At 52.8% G+C, this 21007-nt stretch overlaps 1 protein-coding gene across 2 annotated transcripts in view; it reads left to right on the top strand.

Annotated features, from left to right (window-relative positions):
- Positions 1 to 10289: 10289 nt before the first annotated feature.
- CNTN2 (contactin 2) overlaps positions 10290 to 21007 on the top strand; it is a 31694-nt gene continuing 20976 nt past the window's right edge. The window contains exons 1-2 of one of the 2 annotated variants that reach the window (XM_024242120.3): positions 10290 to 10546; positions 20219 to 20370. In XM_024242120.3, the coding sequence (XP_024097888.2) occupies positions 20301 to 20370 (70 nt within the window). In that variant the 5' untranslated portion in view covers positions 10290 to 10546; positions 20219 to 20300. 2 annotated transcript variants of the gene reach the window in all.

Below are 21007 nucleotides of genomic sequence, written 5' to 3'. Positions count from 1 at the left end.
GCACCTCCAGTTCCCTCTCTGCATCCCTGGCCCCTGGCACCTCTTCCTATGGCCACAGTTGGCAGCCTCGATAACCATCTCCCCTCCCAGGATCAAGCTCGCCTGGCCAAGCAGATGGGCACCTATCCTCTTCCTTAGGGGACTGCAGGGAAAGTGGGTTTTCCATTTGAGGCCTGCCCAGGGTCCCTAGCAGGTATAGGAGCCACAAGCTGCCAAGGAAGGGAGAAGACTCATGCTTGGTCCTTTCTGGGACCCCCTCCCTCAGTACACACACAGTCTTTGGAATGCTCAATTGATTCCAAAGCAGTGAAATTCTGGCTGGTCCCCCAGCCCATAAGACCCGCTGGGAGTCTGGCCTAGCCCTGCCCTAAGCTTTAGCACGGGGCTCCTTCGGGCTGGGAACTTCTTAGGTGGTGGGGGCTGTCCTGTGCACTGCAGGATGCTTAGCAGTGTCCTCACCTCTACCCACTAGATGCCAACAACACACCTTCTACCCCGCACACACTCCCATTGTGATAACTACAAATGCCGCCAGACCTTGCCAAATGGCCCCCTAGTTGACAACCACTGAGCTAAGGCAAAAAAGAAACCCAACACCTAAGTGTCAGTGACTGACATCCCCCTGGTTTCTGATTGCTAGGCTGCAGGTGACAGAGGCATGGCTTAAACCAGGGATCAGCAAACATTTTCTGTAGAGAGCCAGATAGTAAATACCTTCAGCTTTGTTGAATGAATATCTTCATACAGCCTCTGTTGCAACTACTCGACTGCCGATGTGGCATAAAAGCAGCCACAGACAATACATAAATGAATGTGGCTGTGTTCCAATTAATCTTTATTTATGAACACTGAAATTTGAATTTCATATGATTTTCATGTGTCATGACATCTTCTGATTTTTTTCAACCACTTAAAAATGTAAAATGCATTCTTAGCACACTGTATGCCGCTGGCTTACAGTAGCTCAGAGGGATCAAAACACCTGGGGCCCTGTTGACCGGCTCCTAGGAGATTAACAAAGCCAAGGGCAGGGTTCGAAGTTGTGAATGGAGTCCTGCTCCTCTAGGACAGGGAGGAAGATCATTCTTTGGCCCAGTAATTCCAGGTACTGTTTTTAGTGGGGCAACCCCACTGACCTCAGCAGGACCAGCCACATAACTTGCAGTGCCCAATGCAAGATGAGAATACTAGGCCTCTTGTTTAAAAGTGATTGTAAATTCCAAGACAGCAGCAGAAGAGCATTAAACCAAGCATGGGACCCTTCTGAGCACAGACTCTACACACAGGCTGGGGATCCAGGAAGGTGGTCCTGGACCTCAGTCTACCTCCCAGGGAAGTCTGCACCCACCTCACAGCCTCTGCCAGCTCAGGCTCATCCTCCGACCCTGGTGGACAGCTTCTCCCAGGGGCCCTGCATGATGACACCTGGCTGAGGCAGTGAAAAAAGAGTTAAACCTGGCTCATGCTCCCTCTCCATGCTGTGTGCCCTGGTGCAATTCTGCGTCTGCTTTTTGGGGTAATTTGCTCAACTTAGGTTGGTACTGGTCCTGCCTCCAGGGCACCCAGGGTGGAGAGAGAAGTAGCCACTTATGCCCCAACACAATTGGTTGTTTATTTGCCTGGTGAGGCTTGGGAATGAGAAAACATTTTAACTGTGTCTTGAAGGAAGACCCTGAGTTTACCAGGTAGACCAGGTGTTTGTGGTACGAGCTGGAGGAGGCAGGGAAGAGATGGTGCCAGGAAGAAGCAACAGCTTGTGCAAAGGTGACAGCATGGCAGATTTGAAAGGGAGTTGGTTAGCATGCCTGGAGTTGAGGGTGCAAGGAAGGGGAGAGGCTGTATCCCAGCACTTGGTATAATACCTGATACAAGAGGTACTTGGCATTTGCTTGTTAAATGGATGTATGTAGGTATAGGTGAATGGATGGATGAATACAATATTTTCTGACAATTTCTGGTTATCGTTTATTGAACACCTGTCTACCCCCATTGTGAACTCCCAGAGAGGAATAGAATGACCCACTCATCAATTCATTTAACAAATATATATTAGTGGGCGGAGTACAGTGGCTCATGCCTATAATACCAGCACTTTGGGAGGCTGAGGTGCGTGGATCGCTTGAGCACAGGAGTTTGAGACCAGCCTGGGCAACATGGTGAAACCCTGTCTTTACAAAAAACAAAAATAATCAGCCAGGTATGGCGGTGCATGCCTATAGTCCCAGCTACTTGGGAGGCTGAGGTAGGAGGATGGCTTGAGCCCAGGAGGCAGAGGTTGCAGTGAGCTGAGATCGAGCCACTGCACTCCAGCCTGGGCAACACAGCCCGACCCTGTCTCAAAAAACAAACAAACAAAAAAACCCAAATATATATTGGGCCTTTGCCACTACGCTCAGGGTACAAAGATACAAGATGCAGTGGTGGAGACACCCCGTCCGCATAGAGATTAGCAGGCAGGATGCCTAGGAAGGGATAAGGGCACTGCAGAGGGTCATCTACCACCTACAGGGAGAACCCAGAGCGGGCCTGGAGAGAGAGACTGCTGGCCTACATCTTGAGAGCCAGGGGAATTTAACCAGGTATACATAAGAGAGAAAAGTGCTATTGCAAGCAAGGAACAGCACAGAGAGAGTGAAATGAGAGAGTCCAACCCCTTCCAGAAATGGCAAGTGGGTCATTCAGGCTGGAGTAAGTCAGGAGAAGGCAAGAGAAGAAGGTAGACTGAGGAAGGATCAGACTACACTATCCCAATGAGCCCTGTGTGGCGTGGGAAGGAGCCTGGAATCTTACCTGGAGGCAAGAGATGCTGGAGAATTTTTAGCAGGAGAGTAACTTGATCTTATTTGCATTTTTGGTAGCTCATTCTGACTGCGGATCTGGAGAGTGAATGGGAGGGGTAAGACTGGAAGGCCTGGTGAGGACGTAAGAATGCAGGTGAAAACTAGGGAGGGCCAGAGCTAAGACTGGGAGGAAGGCTGGGAAGGCAGAGGACACATAGGAGAGGCCTTTCGGGGGCAACAGAGTCAGCAGGCCTGAGTGGTTGGCAGGACTTGGGGGTGGTGTTGAGGAGAGAGAGGAGCCACAGAAGATGGAAAAGTTTGGAGGGTGCCATTCATGGAGGCAGGTGTCTCCCACAAAATAATATGTTAAAACCTAAACCCTCAATGTGATACCATTAGGAGGCAGGGCCTTTAGCAGGTAATTAGGTCATGAGGGTGGAGCTCCTATGAATGGGATCAGTTGCCCTTATAAGAAGAGACAAGAGAGCTTGCTCTGTTGCTTTCTGCCATGTGATGATCCAATGAGAAGACGGCCATCTGCACACCAGGAAGGGAGCCCTCACCAGACACTGTCTGTTGATACCTTGATCCTGGACTTTTCGGCCTCCAGAACTGTGAGCAATACAATTCCATTGTTTCAGCCACCCAGTCTATGGTATTCTGTTAGCAGCCCAAGTTACTAATACAGCAAGGAACCCAGGAGGAGAAGGAGATAGAGAGGGTGAAAGTGTGTATCAATCAGGGTTTATGATTGGGTTTATGAAGTTTATTTCAAGAAATTGACTTACAATTTGGGGGTTGGCAAGTCGGTTTTCTGTAGGGCAAACCAGCAGCCTGGAAACTCTCAGGCATGAACTGATGCTGCAGGCTTGGGGCAGAACTGCTTATGTCTCAGGGAAACCTCTGTGCTCCTTAGGCCTTGCAACTGATTGGATGAAGACTATCCCCATTATCAAGAATAATCTTACTTAAAGCCAACTGACTGAAGATGTTAACCATGTCTACAAAATGCCTTCACAGCAATACCTAGATTCATGTTTGATTAAATGACTGTGTACTATAGCCTTGCCATGTTGACCCATAAAACTGACCATCACAAGTGGGGGTTCAAGTATCCTGTGGTGACATGAGAGGCCCATGGGCATCCAAGTGAAGACCTGTGGCTGGCCAGCACAGGTCTGAGCTCCGTGTCGAAGGACCCTTCCAGGTCTATGTCACCTCATCTACGACCTGCTGCAATGCCTGACTCGTCAGGCTTCCCACCTCCAGGTAGGCGTCTGCTCTGTGCACTCCACCCTCCCTGCCGCCTCACAGTAGACTCTTCAAAACACAAGTCTCAGCCTTGCAGCTGTTGCTTACATCTTCAGATCCTTCCAACCGTTCCCTCGTTGCCCTTGATAAAGGCCCCAAGGGCTTATAATGCTCATCGTGGACTGGCCACAGTCTACCCCTCCAGCCTCACCCCTTCCTTGCACCCTCAACTCCAGGCATGCTAACCAACTCCTTTTCAAATCTGCCATGCTGTCACCTTTGCACAAGCTGTTGCTTCTTCCTGGCACCATCTCTTCCCTGCCTCCTCCAGCTCGTACCACAAACACCTGGTCTACCTGGTAAACTCAGAGTCTTCCTTCAAGACACAGTTAAAATGTTTTCTCATTCCCAAGCCTCACCAGGCAAAGGCAGATGCCCCTCCATGATACTTCATGCCAACTTGGGTTATAGCATTCGCAGGATTGGATTCTGATTATTTGTACACGTCATTCCCACCATTAAACTGTGAGCTCCTCACGAGTACTCACTGTGCCTTATTCTCCTCCATATCCCAGCACTTGGTGCAATACCTGATACAAGAGGTACTTGGCATTTGCTTGTTAAATGAATGTACGTAGGTATAGGTGAATGGATGGATGAATACCATATTTTCTAACAATTTCTGGTTATCGTTTATTGAACACATCTTTTGTGCCAAACACTGTGCTAGAAGCTTTCAGTCCTGAATCAGTCTAGGTTCTCAGTTGCAGGCAGCATAAATAGACTTTGGCCATTGTAAACAGAAATGTAAGTCATCAGAAGGCTATCAAGTCGATCACAGAATCAATGGAAAGACTAAAGAAGTCGACTGAGAAATGGGCAGGAGCCAACACAGGCCAGCCAGCAGAGACAGGCTGAGGTCACATCTGGGCAACGTCCAGCCAGGACGCCACCGCTGGCATCACCCACACTGGACACTCCCTCCACTGATGCCAGAACCTTGAAATGCCTGCTGCCTCCTCCACTGTCCAACATGTACGTGTACCTCGCCTCGGCTGATCCACACAGCTCTCTGAAGCAGAGCCTCTCCTCCACTTTACAGATGATGAAATTGAGTCTTAGCAGCCTATGGTCACACAGCCAATCAGTAAGGTGGGTGGAATTGGAATCAAGATCTGTCTGACTGCAAGGCCTTCCAACCACTCTGCACTGTCTCCTTCCTGGGGGCACCACTGACATTGTTCTTCATGAAGGAGCTCCCTGTGTAACGCTACACAGCAGCCCCGAGATTCCACACTGACGTGGGCTGATTGTAACTGCTTCCAAGAGGTTGTACATCAGACACCCAGAGATCCTGGAAAACAGGGGTCTGGCCTAAGGCTCAGGGGGGCCTGCAGAATCTAGTAAAGGACTCCAGTGTCCCCACCTGCCCCTTCCACCTCCCATGTTCCATGGCTGCCTATTAGCCACCCTGGGCAGGCTTAGTAAAGGACAGACAGAGCCAAAGGTTATCTATTCTTCAGCCCAGCCCACTTCCAGGGTCACAGCTGCCCCCAAGACTGTTCTCTCATATCCTCTGGATGGCATGGCTCTTACCAGGACCAAAAGATGTCCCCACCAGGAACGTCCTCCTTAAACCCAGATGACCTGGGGGAGTCAAAGACAGAGCTCCAGGCAGGGAACCCATGCACCCAGTCCTAGCCCAGCTCCACCCCCACTGCTCTGTGACCTTGGCCCAATCATTTCACCTTTCTGGCTTTGGTTTCTTTGTGACTCAATCCCTCTCTACTGTCCTGCCCTCCCGCCCTCCCACCTTCCACACTAGCCAAATTGTTTCATAAAAAAGGAACTCAGGGTTCTTTGAGCTCTTTGGAGAGACCACATAAATGCAGGGCATTATTAGCATCATTACTATTAAATATTAATAATGACATTAGCATCGTCTATTGTAAGCCTGAAAAAGGAGCTGCAAGAGCCCCGGGTTGAAATGGCAAAGAGAATAATTAGGCCCCTCCGGGCCCTCACATGAAATTAGGAAGGCAAATGCAGACAGGGCATTGAGATCTTCCTTCCAGCACCCCTGCTAGGTCAGCTTGGCTCCTCCAGGCATTACACAAATCATGGTCTTCCCAGGCCCCACATCTTGGCTCCTGCCACACCACATGCCCCCACGCCAGAAACGCATTCCCCACCTCCTCTCTGTCCACCAAGGCTCAATTCAAGATGCACCCACCCACCTCCACTGAAACCTTCACCCACATCGTACCTCCCTCTCTCCTCATCCTCTGAATGGTTACTATAGCTACTCTCCTTCATTCATTCACCCAGTCAACAAATATTTATTGAGTGTCCACCATGCACCAGGCACTGTGCTAAACAGGAGGGTGGGGGACTGGGAGAATACAGACTGTTGAGATAATCCCTACCTTTTGGACTGCATAGCTGAGGGAATGGCCATCAGTATTTGATATGGCACTTTGCAATTCAAAGTGCTTTTAAAAACCATTATGTTTAATTCACATATCCTCACTACCATCCTAGATAGGAGTAGGATCATTCCTATTTGACTGATGAAGAAATGGATTATCTGGGCAATTAAGTGTCATTCTGTTACTTGCCCAGTGTCATCCAGGTAGGAGTGACAGAGCTGGGACAGAGTCCAGTTCTCTTGACTACAAATCCAGAGCCACCCCAACCACTTGCAGCCCTTCCTGCCCTGCCTCATATCCTTGTTTTACAGGTGAGGGAGGCTAAATCCCAAAAGGGAAATACTGACATTTGTTGAGCACCTGCTGTGCTAGATACTTCACGTGTAATTCAACACTCACATCAACTCAGTGAGGTATGTGTCTTCATCCCCATATTCTGGGTGAAGAGGTATGGCCTCACAGCTCCTCAGTGGCAGGACTGGGTGTCAAACGGGTCTGTCTGCAGAGGTTTTCCTTATGGCCATATCAGTTTTCCCCAGAGCTGTGGATGGACAGTCCTGTTACCACTGTCACACTGCTTCCAAAAAGGTCACTGGCACTTTGAAGACCACGTCCCCTGGCTCTTGGATCCCTACATTCCAGGCAGAGGAGCTGCTCCATAAATACACGGCCTCCTGGGAAAAGGGTCTGGGCAAAGATGCTGGTGGCTGGAGAGGCCAGGAAAGGAGAGGTGAGGCAGGGGAGTGGTGAGGAAAGAGACAGCAAAGCTGCAGCATCCTGGGGCCATGGCAGGGTCTCACCTCCTCCCCACTTGTCCCCAGGGATGGGGCCTAGAGGTCCCTTCTTGATTGGTTAGAGACCCACTGGATTCCATTGCTATCAATCTTGTGCGGCTACAGTAGGAGGAAGCAGATGGTCTGGGCAGGGTTGGGTGGCCCTCAAAATGCTTTCTGACCCCCACCCACCACCACCAAAGGAGCACCACATGTTTGCGGACAAATTTATAAGCCATTTGATTAGCCACCTGATTCTCTTCACTGGCCCTTTCTTGCCCTGTTTGAAAGTCTGTGGGGACTCAACTTTGAGATATGGGGTCCCAGCTGTGGACAACATGGAGTCATATTGATTAGCCACAGAAAGGAGAGGTGGCCCTTATGGTCAGCTGCACTGAAGATTCTGGGCTCTGGCTGTCACCAAAGAAGAAGAAACTGTTTTGCCCCCTATTTTGCCCACCTCAAAAGAACAGACAGTAGGTAGCTGGAGTCCACGTCGCGGTGGCTAAGCCAGGATGCTGGAGGCCGATCCCAGGCCTCACTCTGTCGTCTAGGCTGGAGTGCAGTGGCATGATCACAGCTCACTGCAGGCTCAACCTCCCAGGCTCAGGTGATCTTCCTACCTCAGCCTCCTAGGTAGCTGGGACTACAGGTGTGCACTGCCACACTGGCTAATTTTTGTGTGTTTTTTGTTGAGACGGGGTTTCGCCACGTTGCCCAGGGTTCCACTTGTTTACTATTTCTTTTGAGCAAGTTCCTTACTCTGACTGAGCAGCATCTGAAAAATGAGGATAATAACAACATGGACCTCTTGGGCAAGTAATTCAGGTAAAGCATTTAGCACAGCTCCCGGCATATGGGAGGCATTCAAAACAGATCTTATTTCTGTTATTATCAAGCTAATGGCCCCACAAGCAAAACTCACCCTGCACCCCCAAATGCCCACCCCACTCTCTCCTCAGGAACAGGAGCATCTCAGAGACTGGCGGTGCAGATCCCCCTAATCTCCCCAAACCCATTCATACCAGACTTCACTGAGAGCTTCAGACAAATGAGAAGATGAGACTTGGGAAACTGTCTCCCCATCCAAGTCTAGGTTTGGCAAATGTTCTTGTTTTCACTTATTGTGTCTGCCAGAGTCCACGTGGAGCATGCTGGCTGCATTGAGATCTGAGAGTCTTTGAGACCCAAGTCACCTGTGCTAATGACCCTCCCCAGAGACCCAGCTCCCACCACAGGGCAGCAGCTGTCCTAAAATAGAGTCATAAAGAGAGCTGCCTCCGTCTAAAGCAATCCTTGCAAGCATTTCCAGACTGTTGGTTCCTGGGCCAGCCTATTTCCTGGCCCGTCAGCCCCCTGCAGCAGACATAGCATCCTTTTCTTGGCAAGGACTTGTTCCTGCCGTTTTCTGCTAGGAGAGAACTTGCAGAGCCTCTCTTCGGAGCCCAGGCTGACTTGAATGGTGTCAAAGAGCAAGGTTCACCTCAGGAGCTCAGAGCCAATGTGCCAGCCCTCAGACATATAGACAGGCAAGGACAGTGCGGGCAGGGGCCGGAAGGGAAAGATATCCTGGCAAGGGGTTGATGTGTCTGTCTACATAACAGCATTCGATGTTATTTAAGAAACATCATTAGCAAAATCCAAGTCCTCCCCATCAGGAACAAAGAAGACTATCTCTCAAGTTGGGCAAGCCCTTTGGAGGGGCTCAGAAGGAAAGTAGGGGAGCGCATGTGGGACCTGGGCAGACATTCCAGCCTTGGAGGCTGAGCAGCAGAACCTCCCCGGCTCCTTCTCCTTTTCCAGACCCTCTCATTCTGGCCCAGGTCCCCAGGACCTCCTCCACTCAGGGAGCCATGGAGCCATGATCCAAGCTTGACAGGTATAGCCATTTAAAACTGGGAGGCTGGCCTGGCCCTGCCAGCTGTTGCGGCATCTGGACTGCTCACCGGTCTTGACTGTGCAAGCTGGACAGCAGGCAGATCAGAGGGGGGTGAGACAACAGTGACAGCCTGACAGAGCCGACTGGTGCTGCAGATGGCTGGTCCCTCCGCCTCCGGGCCACAGCCTTCCTGGGCACTCCCCCACGTGACAGGAGCAGGGCAGGAGAAAGGCATCGCTGACAAGGGTGAGCACTTAGAATCTCAGAGCTGGCAGGACTGTGTCCATCTTTAATCCCTTCAGGTACCAGCCAGGCTCAGAGAGGGCAGGGCACCTAGCCAAGCGCACACAGCCAGTCGGTTGTGGAGCCCAGAGTACGCTTCAGACACCCAGACCCCTAATCCAGGGAGCTTTTCATGACATCACACTGCTGGTTGCTTAAAAATGGGATTGGATCCAAACATACTGATGCGCAAAAGTGTCCAAGATCAGTTATACAGTTAAAAGTGTTTTGCCAATGTTACTGTTTTATGTAATCACATTTGTGTGAAATAACCCTACTAACCCATGTAATTGTATACACGAAAATAATAAACCTGGGGGCATGTACTTACATTTATTAAGAGTAGTGGTTGAGGGACTTTCACTATGTATTTTTAAATGTCCTCTAATATTTAGATATTTTGACAAAAAGCTCAAACTACTTTTGAACAAGGGAAACAATAAAGAGGAACATGGGATGGACCGGGCAACAGAGACAGCCCCTCCCTGCCACTTGCGCCACACAGCAAGCTGGGATTTCTGATTTGGATCTCTTCCTCGGATAGGGGATTTCTGGGGAAACCAGGAGTTTTGGCTCCATGGGTCTCCAGGGTCTGAGGAGTAAGAGCCACTTTCTTTTCCCTCTTCACCCCGCCCCTCTCCTGCCCCTTCAGCCCTGGGCAGGGGGACTAGAAGTGGGGCTGGGCAGGATCGGGAGGGCAGGCGGGCCAGACAGCGCCCCGCGGCCTGTCCATGAGCCGCCCATGCATTATGGAAGACGCGCGCTGGGCTCGCTCCCTGGTCCTTAAATGACAGCAAATGAGGTAAAGCCAGGAGGGTGGGGACGGAAGCGGGGTGGGAGGGGGGGCAGAAGAAAGCCATCTCCAGGGCCCCCGAGCGTTGGCTGAGGACCGGAGCCAGCCAGTGAGCGGAGCCTGGGAGAGGGAGGAGCACATCTTGATGCAGAGATGCTGCAGTGGCTCCGGGCGCGCTCACACACACGCGCCCTCACCCGCCACCGCCGCCGCGGCCGCCGCCGCACCCGGACAGCGAGCGGCTGAGGCCGCCAGGGCCCAAAGGAGAGCGGCCCAGGGGCTGGCGGCCCGGCCGGCCCCGGCTCACCGACTCGGGCAGCGTCCACCTGCCCCAAGCCAACACCCTTCTCTCGCCCCAGGTAGGTGCCAACCGCTTTTGTCTCCTCCAACCCAGGGGCTTCCCGGCGTGCTGTTATGGGCCAGGGCTCCCGGCTCAGTTCCTGTAAATATCCCCCTTGTAACTTGGGAGGGAACAGGGACAGGAACACTGGCAGGCTGGGGCCATTCTGACTTCTCCCCTCAGCCCCAGGGTGGGTGCTGGGGCTCCCCTCCGCCCTGTCTACGTGGGCGGCATCCCGCAGGGCTCTCTCAGGCCGAGCCTGGCCGAAAAGCTGGACCCCAGGAGTGTGTCCAGGAATTCGAGTTGGCCAGCAGGCAGTGGCAGCTGCCTGTGGAGAGGGCAGTTTCTCCTGGGCCGGCCCTGGGCACCCGGTCCAGGACAGGACCAGTCCATACGGCCAGGCCCTGGGCCCTGGCCTGCCCCAGAAGTCCCTGCATGGAATTGAGCCGGAGTCCCCAGTTCTGAGGTCACCCAGGGTCTACCTATGCAGGGTGACCTCTTTGCAAAGTCTTGCTTCAGTTGGATGGAGGGGGAGGCTGTGGAAGAGAGAGGGGAGAGTGGAGCACAAGTTTGGGCAAAGGCCTGTCCAGGAACTGGGACTCAAGGAGAGTCCCGAGGCGAGTCACATCCCAAAGGGCGAGAGGCTGGGGCTACCGGGCTGAAATTCCTTTCCTTCCCTTCCCCCTCCCGACCTTAGCTTCTCCTCAAATCCCTCCCCCCTATCCTCACTGGTGGGAGGGAAGGATTTGCACAAAGTTTGGCTTTCCAGTAAGGAAAGGGGCTGGGGCCAGAATGGTATGGGGAAGGGAAGGGGGAGAGCTGGGGAGTTCTGGAAAGAGAGGGCAATCCTTCTGCCCGGCACCGTGGGGCTTACATAATGGGCTAGAGGTGGGGGGCAGCCCCAGCCAGTGAGTGTCCAGAGCTGAATCCTGTCACCTTCTCCAAGAGGGTCTCTCAGGTCTGGGAAGCAGCGGGGCATGGAGAAGGCAGTGCCTATGGCAGGGGAGAATCCTGCTGCTACTTGGAGACGGAGTCGGGTACCCTCTAGCCCCAGACCCCTGGGGGTTGAGCCTGTGTCCTAGGTATGGGGGGGTCCAGTGAGACCAGGAGAGAGTGGGGTTGTGCAAGCCATGGCCCCAGCCCTGGAGAAAGGTGGGTTTCAGCATCTTTTCCCTCTGCTCAGAAGAAGGTGGGAGAAGGAACAGTCCAAGAAACCCAGTGCACAGGTGATGTTCTGGTCTCGTCTGGGCAACAGTTTCGGCCTCCTCTCCCAACCCTCTGGCCAAAGACGCCTCAGCTCACTTAGCCTCCGAGTCTCTCTACCTCCTGGTCCCACTCAGAGGGGCCGGATGAGCCACTGGAGATCGAGTGCAGCAAAAGGTGGGCCACCTGTGGGAGAGGCTGCTATGACCGCACCCCCAGGGGTGGGGCAGGGAGATGGCCTGGAGGTCACAACGGGTGCCCTCACTCCTGGCCTTGGGAGAAGGGAGCTCTCCCCTTAAAGACAGCAGCATCCAAGCCCCTCCTCAGGGTGCCCACCAGTTAACCCCTTTCTAGCCAAGCTGCAGAACCACGGACAGGGCTTTTGCCACAAGGTCAGAGTCCTTCCTAATCTCCCGTGGGAGTCCTCAGCGAGTAAGAGGAAGGCAGGAGGTGAGACAGACAGGAAAGGGCCCCTGACCTGATGATGTCAAAGTCACCCAAGGTCCACCTGCTTCACAGGTGCAGAGACCACTGTGCTCACACCATGAGCGGTGAGGGAAGCAGAGGCGCACTGCTCGTGGAGATGAGTGCCCCAGACTCCAGGAGCCTGCTCTCATTCCCGGCTCTCTCTCTCTTACTCTCCTCCCTTCCTCTACTCCTTCTTTCCTCGCACTCCCTTCTCTCATCGCATGTACTCCACCGGCTTCAGCCCTCAGCCTCCCCCCACCACCATTTCCCCTGCCAGATTTCACTCCTTATGCAACTCCATTCCAGCACCTTCTCTGCCAGCAGTTGTTCAAATAGAGACACATGTAGGATGGGCCTCCGAGGAATTGTGCTCAATGGGGTGATTGCACATCTCGTCCCTGGCTGACCAAACTTACTCCTTAGGAGCACGTACATAGACGGGTGTACTCCAAGGCATCCTTTCTGCCTCTAAAGCCACCAGGGAAGCAACGCGTTTGGGGTGGTTTGGAGGATGCGTGGTCCCCTCTTCAGAAACCTCGAGCCAAACGTTGGTGAGAAAGCGTATTTCAAAGACAATCTCTAAGCCTGAGTGTGGGTGGTATTTGTATTTTTGGAGGGATTCCTAGGGCAGAACCAGGGGGTTGGAGAAGAGGTGGTTGATACACAGGGGAGGAAGAACCAGAGCAAAGAATATGCCAGGGAAGCCAGAGGGACTTAAGTTACACTGCAGGAGACCTTCCTGGCTAGAAGGATGAGCCATGAGAAGGCAGGACAGTCTCCTTTCAGATGACTCTAAGGATGGTGTGGAGAACTTGGGTCTGGTCCAAGGTTAGAGAGTCCTTCCTAGAGGCAAAGATTGGGCTGGCTGACCCTGTAAATTTCTTCCAACTTCTAGTAATCCTCTTTCAAATGGTAAAAGGTGGATGTGACTCAGGAATCCATAAGAAGGCAGACATCATTTTCATTCCCTTAGGAATGCTGGCCACCCCCTCATCCTTCAGGACTACAACCCCAATCTAAACCAACCCCCCAGGGGCTGTTGCTAACCTGGAACATTTATGGGAGTTTCTGTGGGCTCTGTGTCCTGAAGGTAACCATCCTAGAGTAAGTCCTTTCTTAGTTTGATGATTCCTTGCTACAAGATTAGCCCATGTTTCTTTGTTTACCAAAGAGAATGCAAACAAAAGCAAGGAGTGTGATACTCTCACCCAAAACCTGAACACCTTCCATCCCAGGACACACTCAGGCCTAAACGCATCTCAGTGTCCTTCTTACCTAATGAGCCATTCAGTTCCCTACTTAGGTGGGGAAGTCAACCCCAGCCCCTCACACACACCCGTCTAGTCAAACCTGCTAGGTTTCCTCCAGCCCAAGCCCACATCTTCTCAGTGCCTGCCACCCTGAACACCCTGACCAAGGGGTTCTCCCACCCTGTGCCTGGCTGGAGGGCAGCCTTCCTGCAGTGCTGCCCAAGAGGTGAAGTTAATCTGGAACCCAAATCCAAAGGAAACTAGCTTGAGAAGAGGAGCAGTTTGGACCCCACCCCCACCAGGCTTAAGCTCTGAACCACCCTGGAGGAAGCTGTCTAGGAATTGGGGGGAGCCTCCTCACAGCAGAGTTGGGGGGACATGGAGAAATTGCTCTGCTAATGCATGAGGAAATTTTCTTCCTGATTTGCTTTTTCAGAAACAAGTTGAAACCATTGTTCTTATGCCTGGCATCTCAAAAAGGGATCCTTCTAAAGCCCTCACTCACTGCCTCACACTGCACACAGAGCAGGGCAGGCAAGTAGGAGAACCTAAGATCTGGGGGTGGCTGGCTCCTGATCCTGAGCTTCCCAGGAGGATGGAAACCTCTCTTCTTCTGTCCACTCCCTACTTTAAAGGGTCTCTCCATTAGAGTAGCTCTCTCCTGCAGGGGCAAAGACTCTAGGCTCAGATCAAGGAACAGACTCCCCCCTGCCCGGTGCTGGAAGCTCAAACCCATGAGCCTGGAGCCACAGCTCTCCCCAGAGGGCACGTCAGCACCAGGGCTGGGCTTCGGGGAAGCAGCTGCCATCACAAAGAGCCTGCAGAGACAGCTGAGCAGCACACAGAGGGGACTAAGGAGGGACGGGGCTGCACAGCACCCCTGGTCCCCATTGGGGCTGAGGAGGTCCCTATGTCCCCATTTCTGCCCTAAGGATGTCTCCAGCTCAGGGTACCACAGAGACCCCTCAATCACAATCCTTCACTCCGCCCCTGCCAGCTGCTGCCTGGCCTGGGCCACTGAGATCCTAGCAGCCCCCACCCACACCACCACAGAGCCCTGTACTGACCAGAGGGGCATGGGGATGGTTCAGACCTTCCTGGAGGATGATGGTGCCGTCCCAGGAGGCAATTCTTGTCTTAGGCAAAGGAAAAGGTACTGATCTTAGATCCCACCAGGCAGGAGGTGAGGGCGGTTTAGAAGGAGTACCTGCTTGGGAGTGCCTGTCCTGGCCACGTGACCCCCTGAGCACATTGTACCAGGTATAACTCTGTCATGGGGGTTGTGTCCTTGTGCCCTAGTCTGGGGTGCTGTGCTAGTGCTTACCTATGACCATTGCACCTTTGAGGCGTAAGAGGAGGGAGGCACCTGCCCAGGAGATTGTGGGTTTGTCAGTCTCCTAAATACATATGAGTGCCGCCTGGACATTGTGACTGTATAGAAGTAAGCCAGACAGGCACAGTGGCTGTGGATACAGGGCTGTGAGATTTCTCAGTTCTAATATCTGATCTTTTCTGAGCGCTCACGATGAGCGTGTGATGGTGCTGACCTCACAGCAGTCCCATGAGGCGGGTCCTACCCTTCTCATCCCATTCTTGCAGATGGGAGAGTGAGGCTGGGAGAGGTTAAGTAATGACTGTGATAACCAGGGTTATACTAGTTAGTTTTATTAGGGTTACACTAGCTAGACAGCAGCAGGCAGGTTGACCCAATGGCCTTCCCTGTTAACCAGTGTGCTGTTTTATAGGATAGAGGTCAAGCGGGGGCCTGAAGGGCTCCTCGAGTACTTTGTAGGCTGATAATAAATCACTTAGTCTCTGCCCACAGCTGGGCTCTGAACTCCCCTTTCCTACCGCCATCCATCGGAAGTTGCCAAATCTCTCATTGCTCTCCAATCTCCATTACTGGGGAGAAGGGGAGAGAGATTCAGGGCCAGGAGCTGGGCATCCCAATAGGGAGAACTCTGGGGTGGAGGGTGTACCTTTTATTTTCTGACTGGCTCCATGCAGGGGGCCTTATCCCAGAAAACCCTGTCGTGTGTTGGAGCCCCACTCACAGCCTTCTGTCCCCCAGCTGTCCCCCAGGCCCTTTGTTTCCTGGGCCTGACAATTCAGCCAGCTTCCCCTGGTGCCCCTGAACCCCCCAGTGGTCCACTCCCCCATGTGCTGGTGCCTCGCAGGACCAGCCCCTGCTGATGACAGCCTGTGCTCGCCTGTGCCAGTCTGTGCTTGCACCCCTGCACCAGGGCAGCTGGCCTGGGCGAGGCTTGGCTGGCTCAGGGTCCACAGGGCCAGCTCTGGGCCTGGCATAGCTCCACTCCAGCCTTGCTCCTGACAAAAAGGCCTCCTCCATCCTGGGCATTCTAGAACGCATAATAGGGCAGATGGTATGGGGAGATGACTGATCGGTGAACTCATGAGTGCATCCTAGGCTGCACTCAGGTGGTCAGGGAGCTCTGTAGAGGCAGTAACTTTATGACTGTCTCCGCTGTGCTTAGCACAATGCCTGGCACATGGTCAATAAACACTGTGATGGAAATGAATGCAGGGCAGGACTGGACACCAACTGCCTCACCTTTAGGGAGGCAAGGAGCTCCAACCTTTAGCTCAGACTCTGCGTGCATGTGTGTGTGTGTGTGTGTGTGTGTGTGTGTGTGTGTTTTCACCCAAGGCTGTGGCACACAATGGAGCTCAATATACATCTGATCAGGCTGATGGGTCTGCGGTGCTCCCCGAGGGCAACCCCAGGTGCTCCTGGATCCCGGTCCCTCCCCCGCAGTCTCCTCTAAGGCTGTACATCTTGATCCCTGGAGGGTACCCAGGATCCTTGGGCCGGATTATTCATGATTACCCATGGTAATTACTTATGGTAATAGAGATAACAGACAATTCTGACTACTGGAGGTGGAGGCGAAGGATCTATGATGCAAACCTCCTGGTGGGTTTCAGGGAAACAAGGCAAGGGGCTGAGTCCTCACACCCGACACACACACACACACACACACACACGCACAGACACACACACAGACATACACACAAAGACCGGACATCATCATACACAGACACATAGACACACAAAGAGCAGATCACACATATACACAGGGACATATAGACACACCAGACAGATGCCCACAAGCATTACATCCACGCACACTGGGACATAGACGCACACACACACCCAGCTGTCACCAGCACTGCTGTGGGAGCTAGGGACTCCAGGTAGGAATCTGCTCAGAGGCTATCCCGGAGTCTCCAGCCCCTGGTTGTCTGTCTCTGCCTTGCTCTGGCACATTCAGTACAAGTGCCTGGAGCCCAGGCTCCTCCCCAGGCCAGCACCCTGCCCCCAGTGAGCTCCCGGGCCTGACAGGCTGGCAAAGAGCAGGGAGCAAATGATGATTGAGCACCTTCTCTGTGCCAGGCATCAGGACGTAGCACACCAGTGCCAACGGGGTGATTTTCCAACTTTTTGGAGCCATGGAGCCCTTTGTTTAAAGGGAACTTCATAGGAAAGTCCTGTATATAAAGCAGATACAAGTGGAGCTGCTCTGGCTGGAGTGGGGAAGGAGTCTGGAGCCCCATGCTCTCTCCCTAGCCTCCCATGGTGGCCTTGAGACGGGTCCAAACAGCCCCAAGACTTCACAGCAGTTTGAAAACCACTGCAGGGCACTCTAGCACCTCATGGAACCCTCCAAAGAACTCGTAAAGTGCATGTTACGATCTCCACTTTGCACATGAGAAAACTGAGGCTTCACAAGGGGCATTAATCTGTCCAAGCTCACGAAGCTGTTCAGAGATGAAGTCAATATTAACAACTCCTGTTTATCAGATTCAAACCCTGGAAGGTCCCGACACCTCTCTATTCTGAGGATAACTCCCTGCATTTCTATAGCATCCAGGGACATATGTCTGTGATTTCCCCTGACCAGATACCCTGCTGACCCTAGAGCTCTGAGTGTGTGTGTGTGTGTGTGTGTGTGACAGAGAGAGAGAGAGAGAGAGTGAGTTTGCCTTGGGGTTGCCCCCAGGAAGCACGGAAGACCTGTCAACCCTATCAAGTATATACAGACTGTCCCTGACTTATAGTGGCTTGACTTACCATTTTTCAAATTTACGATGGTGCAAAAGCAATACACATTCGATGGAAACCATACTTCGAGTATCCAACAACTACTCTGTTTTTCACTTTCAGTACAGTATTCAGTACATTACATGAGATATTTAACACGTTTTTATAAAATAGGCTTCGTATTTGGTGACTTTGCCCAACTGCAGGTGAATGTAAGTGTTCTGAGTACATTTTTTTTTTTTGAAATGGAATTTTGCTCTTGTTGCCCAGGCTGCAGTGCAATGGCATGATGTTGGCTCACTGCAACCTGCACCTCCCGAGTTCAAGCGATTCTCATGCCTCAGCCTCCCGAGTAGCTGGGATTACAGGCACCTGCCACCATGCCCAGCAAATTTTTGTATTTTTAGTAGAGATGGGGTTTCACCATGTTGGCCAGGCTGATCTGGAACTCCTGACCTCAGGTGATCCACCTGCCTCAGCCTCCCAAAGTGCGGGGATTACAGGCGTGAGCCACAGTGCCCGGCCTTCTGAGTACATTTAAGGTGGGCTAGGCTAAGCTATGATGTTCAGTAGATTAGGTGTATTAAATGCATTTTCGACTTACAATATTTCCAACTTTCAGTGGGTTTATTCGGATGTAACCCCATCGTAAGTCAAGGAACATCTGCATGAGCCCCATCACATGTGCCCACGCATGTGTTCACTGGCTCCTGGAGGCATATAATCACAGTTGTTCTTGACCAGTTAAATGCAACATACAAGTAACAACTATGATGTGCCAGGTACTTTGCTAGGCATAGGTAATACCAAGATGAACACAACACAGTCTCTCCCCTGGGCAGCTCAGAACCTTCTAATGGAGATGGACACAGTTCTATAGGCAGGGTACCAAAGCTGTAGTAAAGAACAGAGTGAACTGAATTCTTTGTGCAGACAGGGGCATCTTAGGCCCTTCCCGGCAGGGATGAGACATGGACAGGGCCTTGCAGGAGAGACTGCCTTGCCTCGGAAGGGAATTACAGGAGAATGGAGATGGATGTGCTGGGGGAATGTTGGAGGGGTTGCAAGTGCAGAACGTCTTGAGTTCAAGTCTGGAACTGAGAGTGGCAAGGACAGGGAGGGGCAGGTATTTGGGGAGAAGTGGCACCTGGGCACCCTGCTTGTCAATGGGAAGTGGACATGAGGCTGCAGTCAGGGTGGAGGAGGGAGTGCCATCTGCTCCAACGCCCCCCACCCCCTGCAAAACACCCAGCTTCTCGGCTTCCTTGGCCATATCCTTCCTGACAGGCCCTAGGGACAACTCTCCCTTCTCTCCCCCAGGCTCCTTTGTGTGCCAGCTGTGGCTGTGAAAGAGGCAGGAAAAGGTTGTGGGGTGAGCAAATGTGGAGGGTTAAAAGGGTTTGGGAGCTCTCTTCCTGAGGAAATAGAGTGTGATGTGAGACAGGGCGGATCCTGAGCTTGCACTGGCCTTCAACCTCTGCACAGGCCCGAGGGGCAATCTTAGGTCCTCTGCAGTCTTCTTTGTCCACCTGGGTCCCCATCAAGGGGACAGCATTCCCAAGCCCTTGGCCACTCTGCATTCTGGGAGCATCCCCAGAGCCAGAACACTGAGATCCAGAGACGGGACAGGTCTTGCAGGCAGTTGGCGAAAGGGCCCCCAGCCAGGCTCTCTCCCCAAGCCCTGACCTCCTCCCCCTGCTCTTAAGTTTCCGCAAAGAGGGCAGGCAGAGCAGAGCAGCAGAATCTGCAGCTGGGCTCCCTGGCCCCTGTGGAGGCTCTGAGCCTAGTGACCCAGGTTCACTCTGATAACCAATAACTGGAAAGCAGGCCCCTGACATTCCACACTCCCCTCCAAACTAGGAAAGTCCTCCCAGGGACTGGGAGTGAACGGGGAGGCTGGCTCTGCCCCTGCCCTCACCTCCCAAGAGAAGGCCCCATCTCTCAGACTGATGGGACAGGCATCTGACTTGCTCTCAGCAGCTACAGGGAACAGGTTCTTCTCCAGAGCTCAAGGATTGAACCAAACCTCAGCTCATCTCTGTGCAAGAGGGAGGCTCCTCTGGGAGCTGCATTAACTCTTTCGACCCAGAAAGCCTGCTGGGCCCCTTCACCCATCTGGTTGGGGGCATTGCTAATGGGGCCAAGGTCATGACTCCTCTGGCAAGAGGGTGTGAACAAATCAGTGAGACCCCTCCTCACTGCTAGGAAAACAAGACTGGGAGACTTAAGGCAGCTCCCAGAGGGGCTTATTAGCCCCCACCCAGACAGCTGAGGGGAAGGGGCAGGGGGAAAGTCAGCCCCGAGCCCGCCTGCTAGAGGAAGATGTTACTGACTTCCAACCCATGCACAAGTCCTGTTCTCTTCTGGCCTCGCCTCAAGAGCTGACGGGCGAGAGGGCAGGTGGGTTCTTACCTCCCAATTAATCACTGCTTTCACTTCCTAAGCGGCACCCCACTGGCTGGAGTGGGGGCGGGTAGGGGTACAAGGCTGAGCCAGACTCCCAGGGGACCAGTAGGAGGCACTCAGCCCCAGGAAGAGCTTCTTGGTAATAGCCAAGCCCCTTCCTCTGGGGCCCTGGGGAGAATTAGTGCTTGGGCAATTCCGGCAGCTCCCCAGGCCGAGGTAAAAGCTTTATGGACCCAGATGTGCCTGGAGCTGGGAGGGGCGCTCCTCGGCTCAGAGCCCTCCTGTCTGTCTGCCTCCCCAGGTCCTTCTCAGCCTCCAGCTGGGCTGTCCCCAATCTGAGCTGAGGCTCTTCTCCGATCCCCACCTCCGCCAGGACATCCACCATGGGGACAGCCACCAGGAGGAAGCCACACCTGCTGCTGGTAGCTGCTGTGGCCCTTGTCTCCTCTTCAGGTAAGAGGGCTCATCTGGGCTTTGAAGCCTAGCAGGCATGATTATAGCGTTATATCCTTGCTATGATTTGGGTGACGATTACAGAAATCATTGGCTTTGCATTGTGGGAGCAGCTAGATTTCTGAGGCCATTTCCTTGCTAAAATTTCCCATTTGTAGATCTTACCTTCCTTTGAGTTTAGGAGAGGGAATATGTCTTTGCCATATTATAGATGAAGGAAGAATGACCCAGAGAGGGTGAGTGGCTTACCCTAGGTCACACAGCAAGATGATGGCACGCCAGATCTCCACAATATCACCCGGAGTTGTAGCCTCAAAGTTTGCACTGTCCAATATGGAAGGTAATAGCCACATGGGACTACTACAACTCAGATTCAATTCTATTTTAAAAATAATTTCCTCAGGTGCACTAGCCACATTTCGAACGTTCAGTAGCCATATTGGATAGCACAGAGCATAGAACATTTCCATCATTGCAGGACGTTCTCCCAGACAGGGCTCTGTAGTCCCCTGACATGAGCAGACAGCCGTCAATCCCACTAAACCCTGGAAGGGTTTCTTAAGGCAACGCTGCATCCCAGCAAGTGGACCGAGCATAGAACAGGATCTGGGAAGAGATGCGGCAGACAAGGGAGCTC

Source organism: Pongo abelii, chromosome 1, assembly GCF_028885655.2.
Source record: "Pongo abelii isolate AG06213 chromosome 1, NHGRI_mPonAbe1-v2.0_pri, whole genome shotgun sequence".
In the NCBI taxonomy this organism is placed as follows: domain Eukaryota; kingdom Metazoa; phylum Chordata; class Mammalia; order Primates; family Hominidae; genus Pongo; species Pongo abelii.
This window is presented reverse-complemented; position numbering and strand designations above follow the sequence as displayed.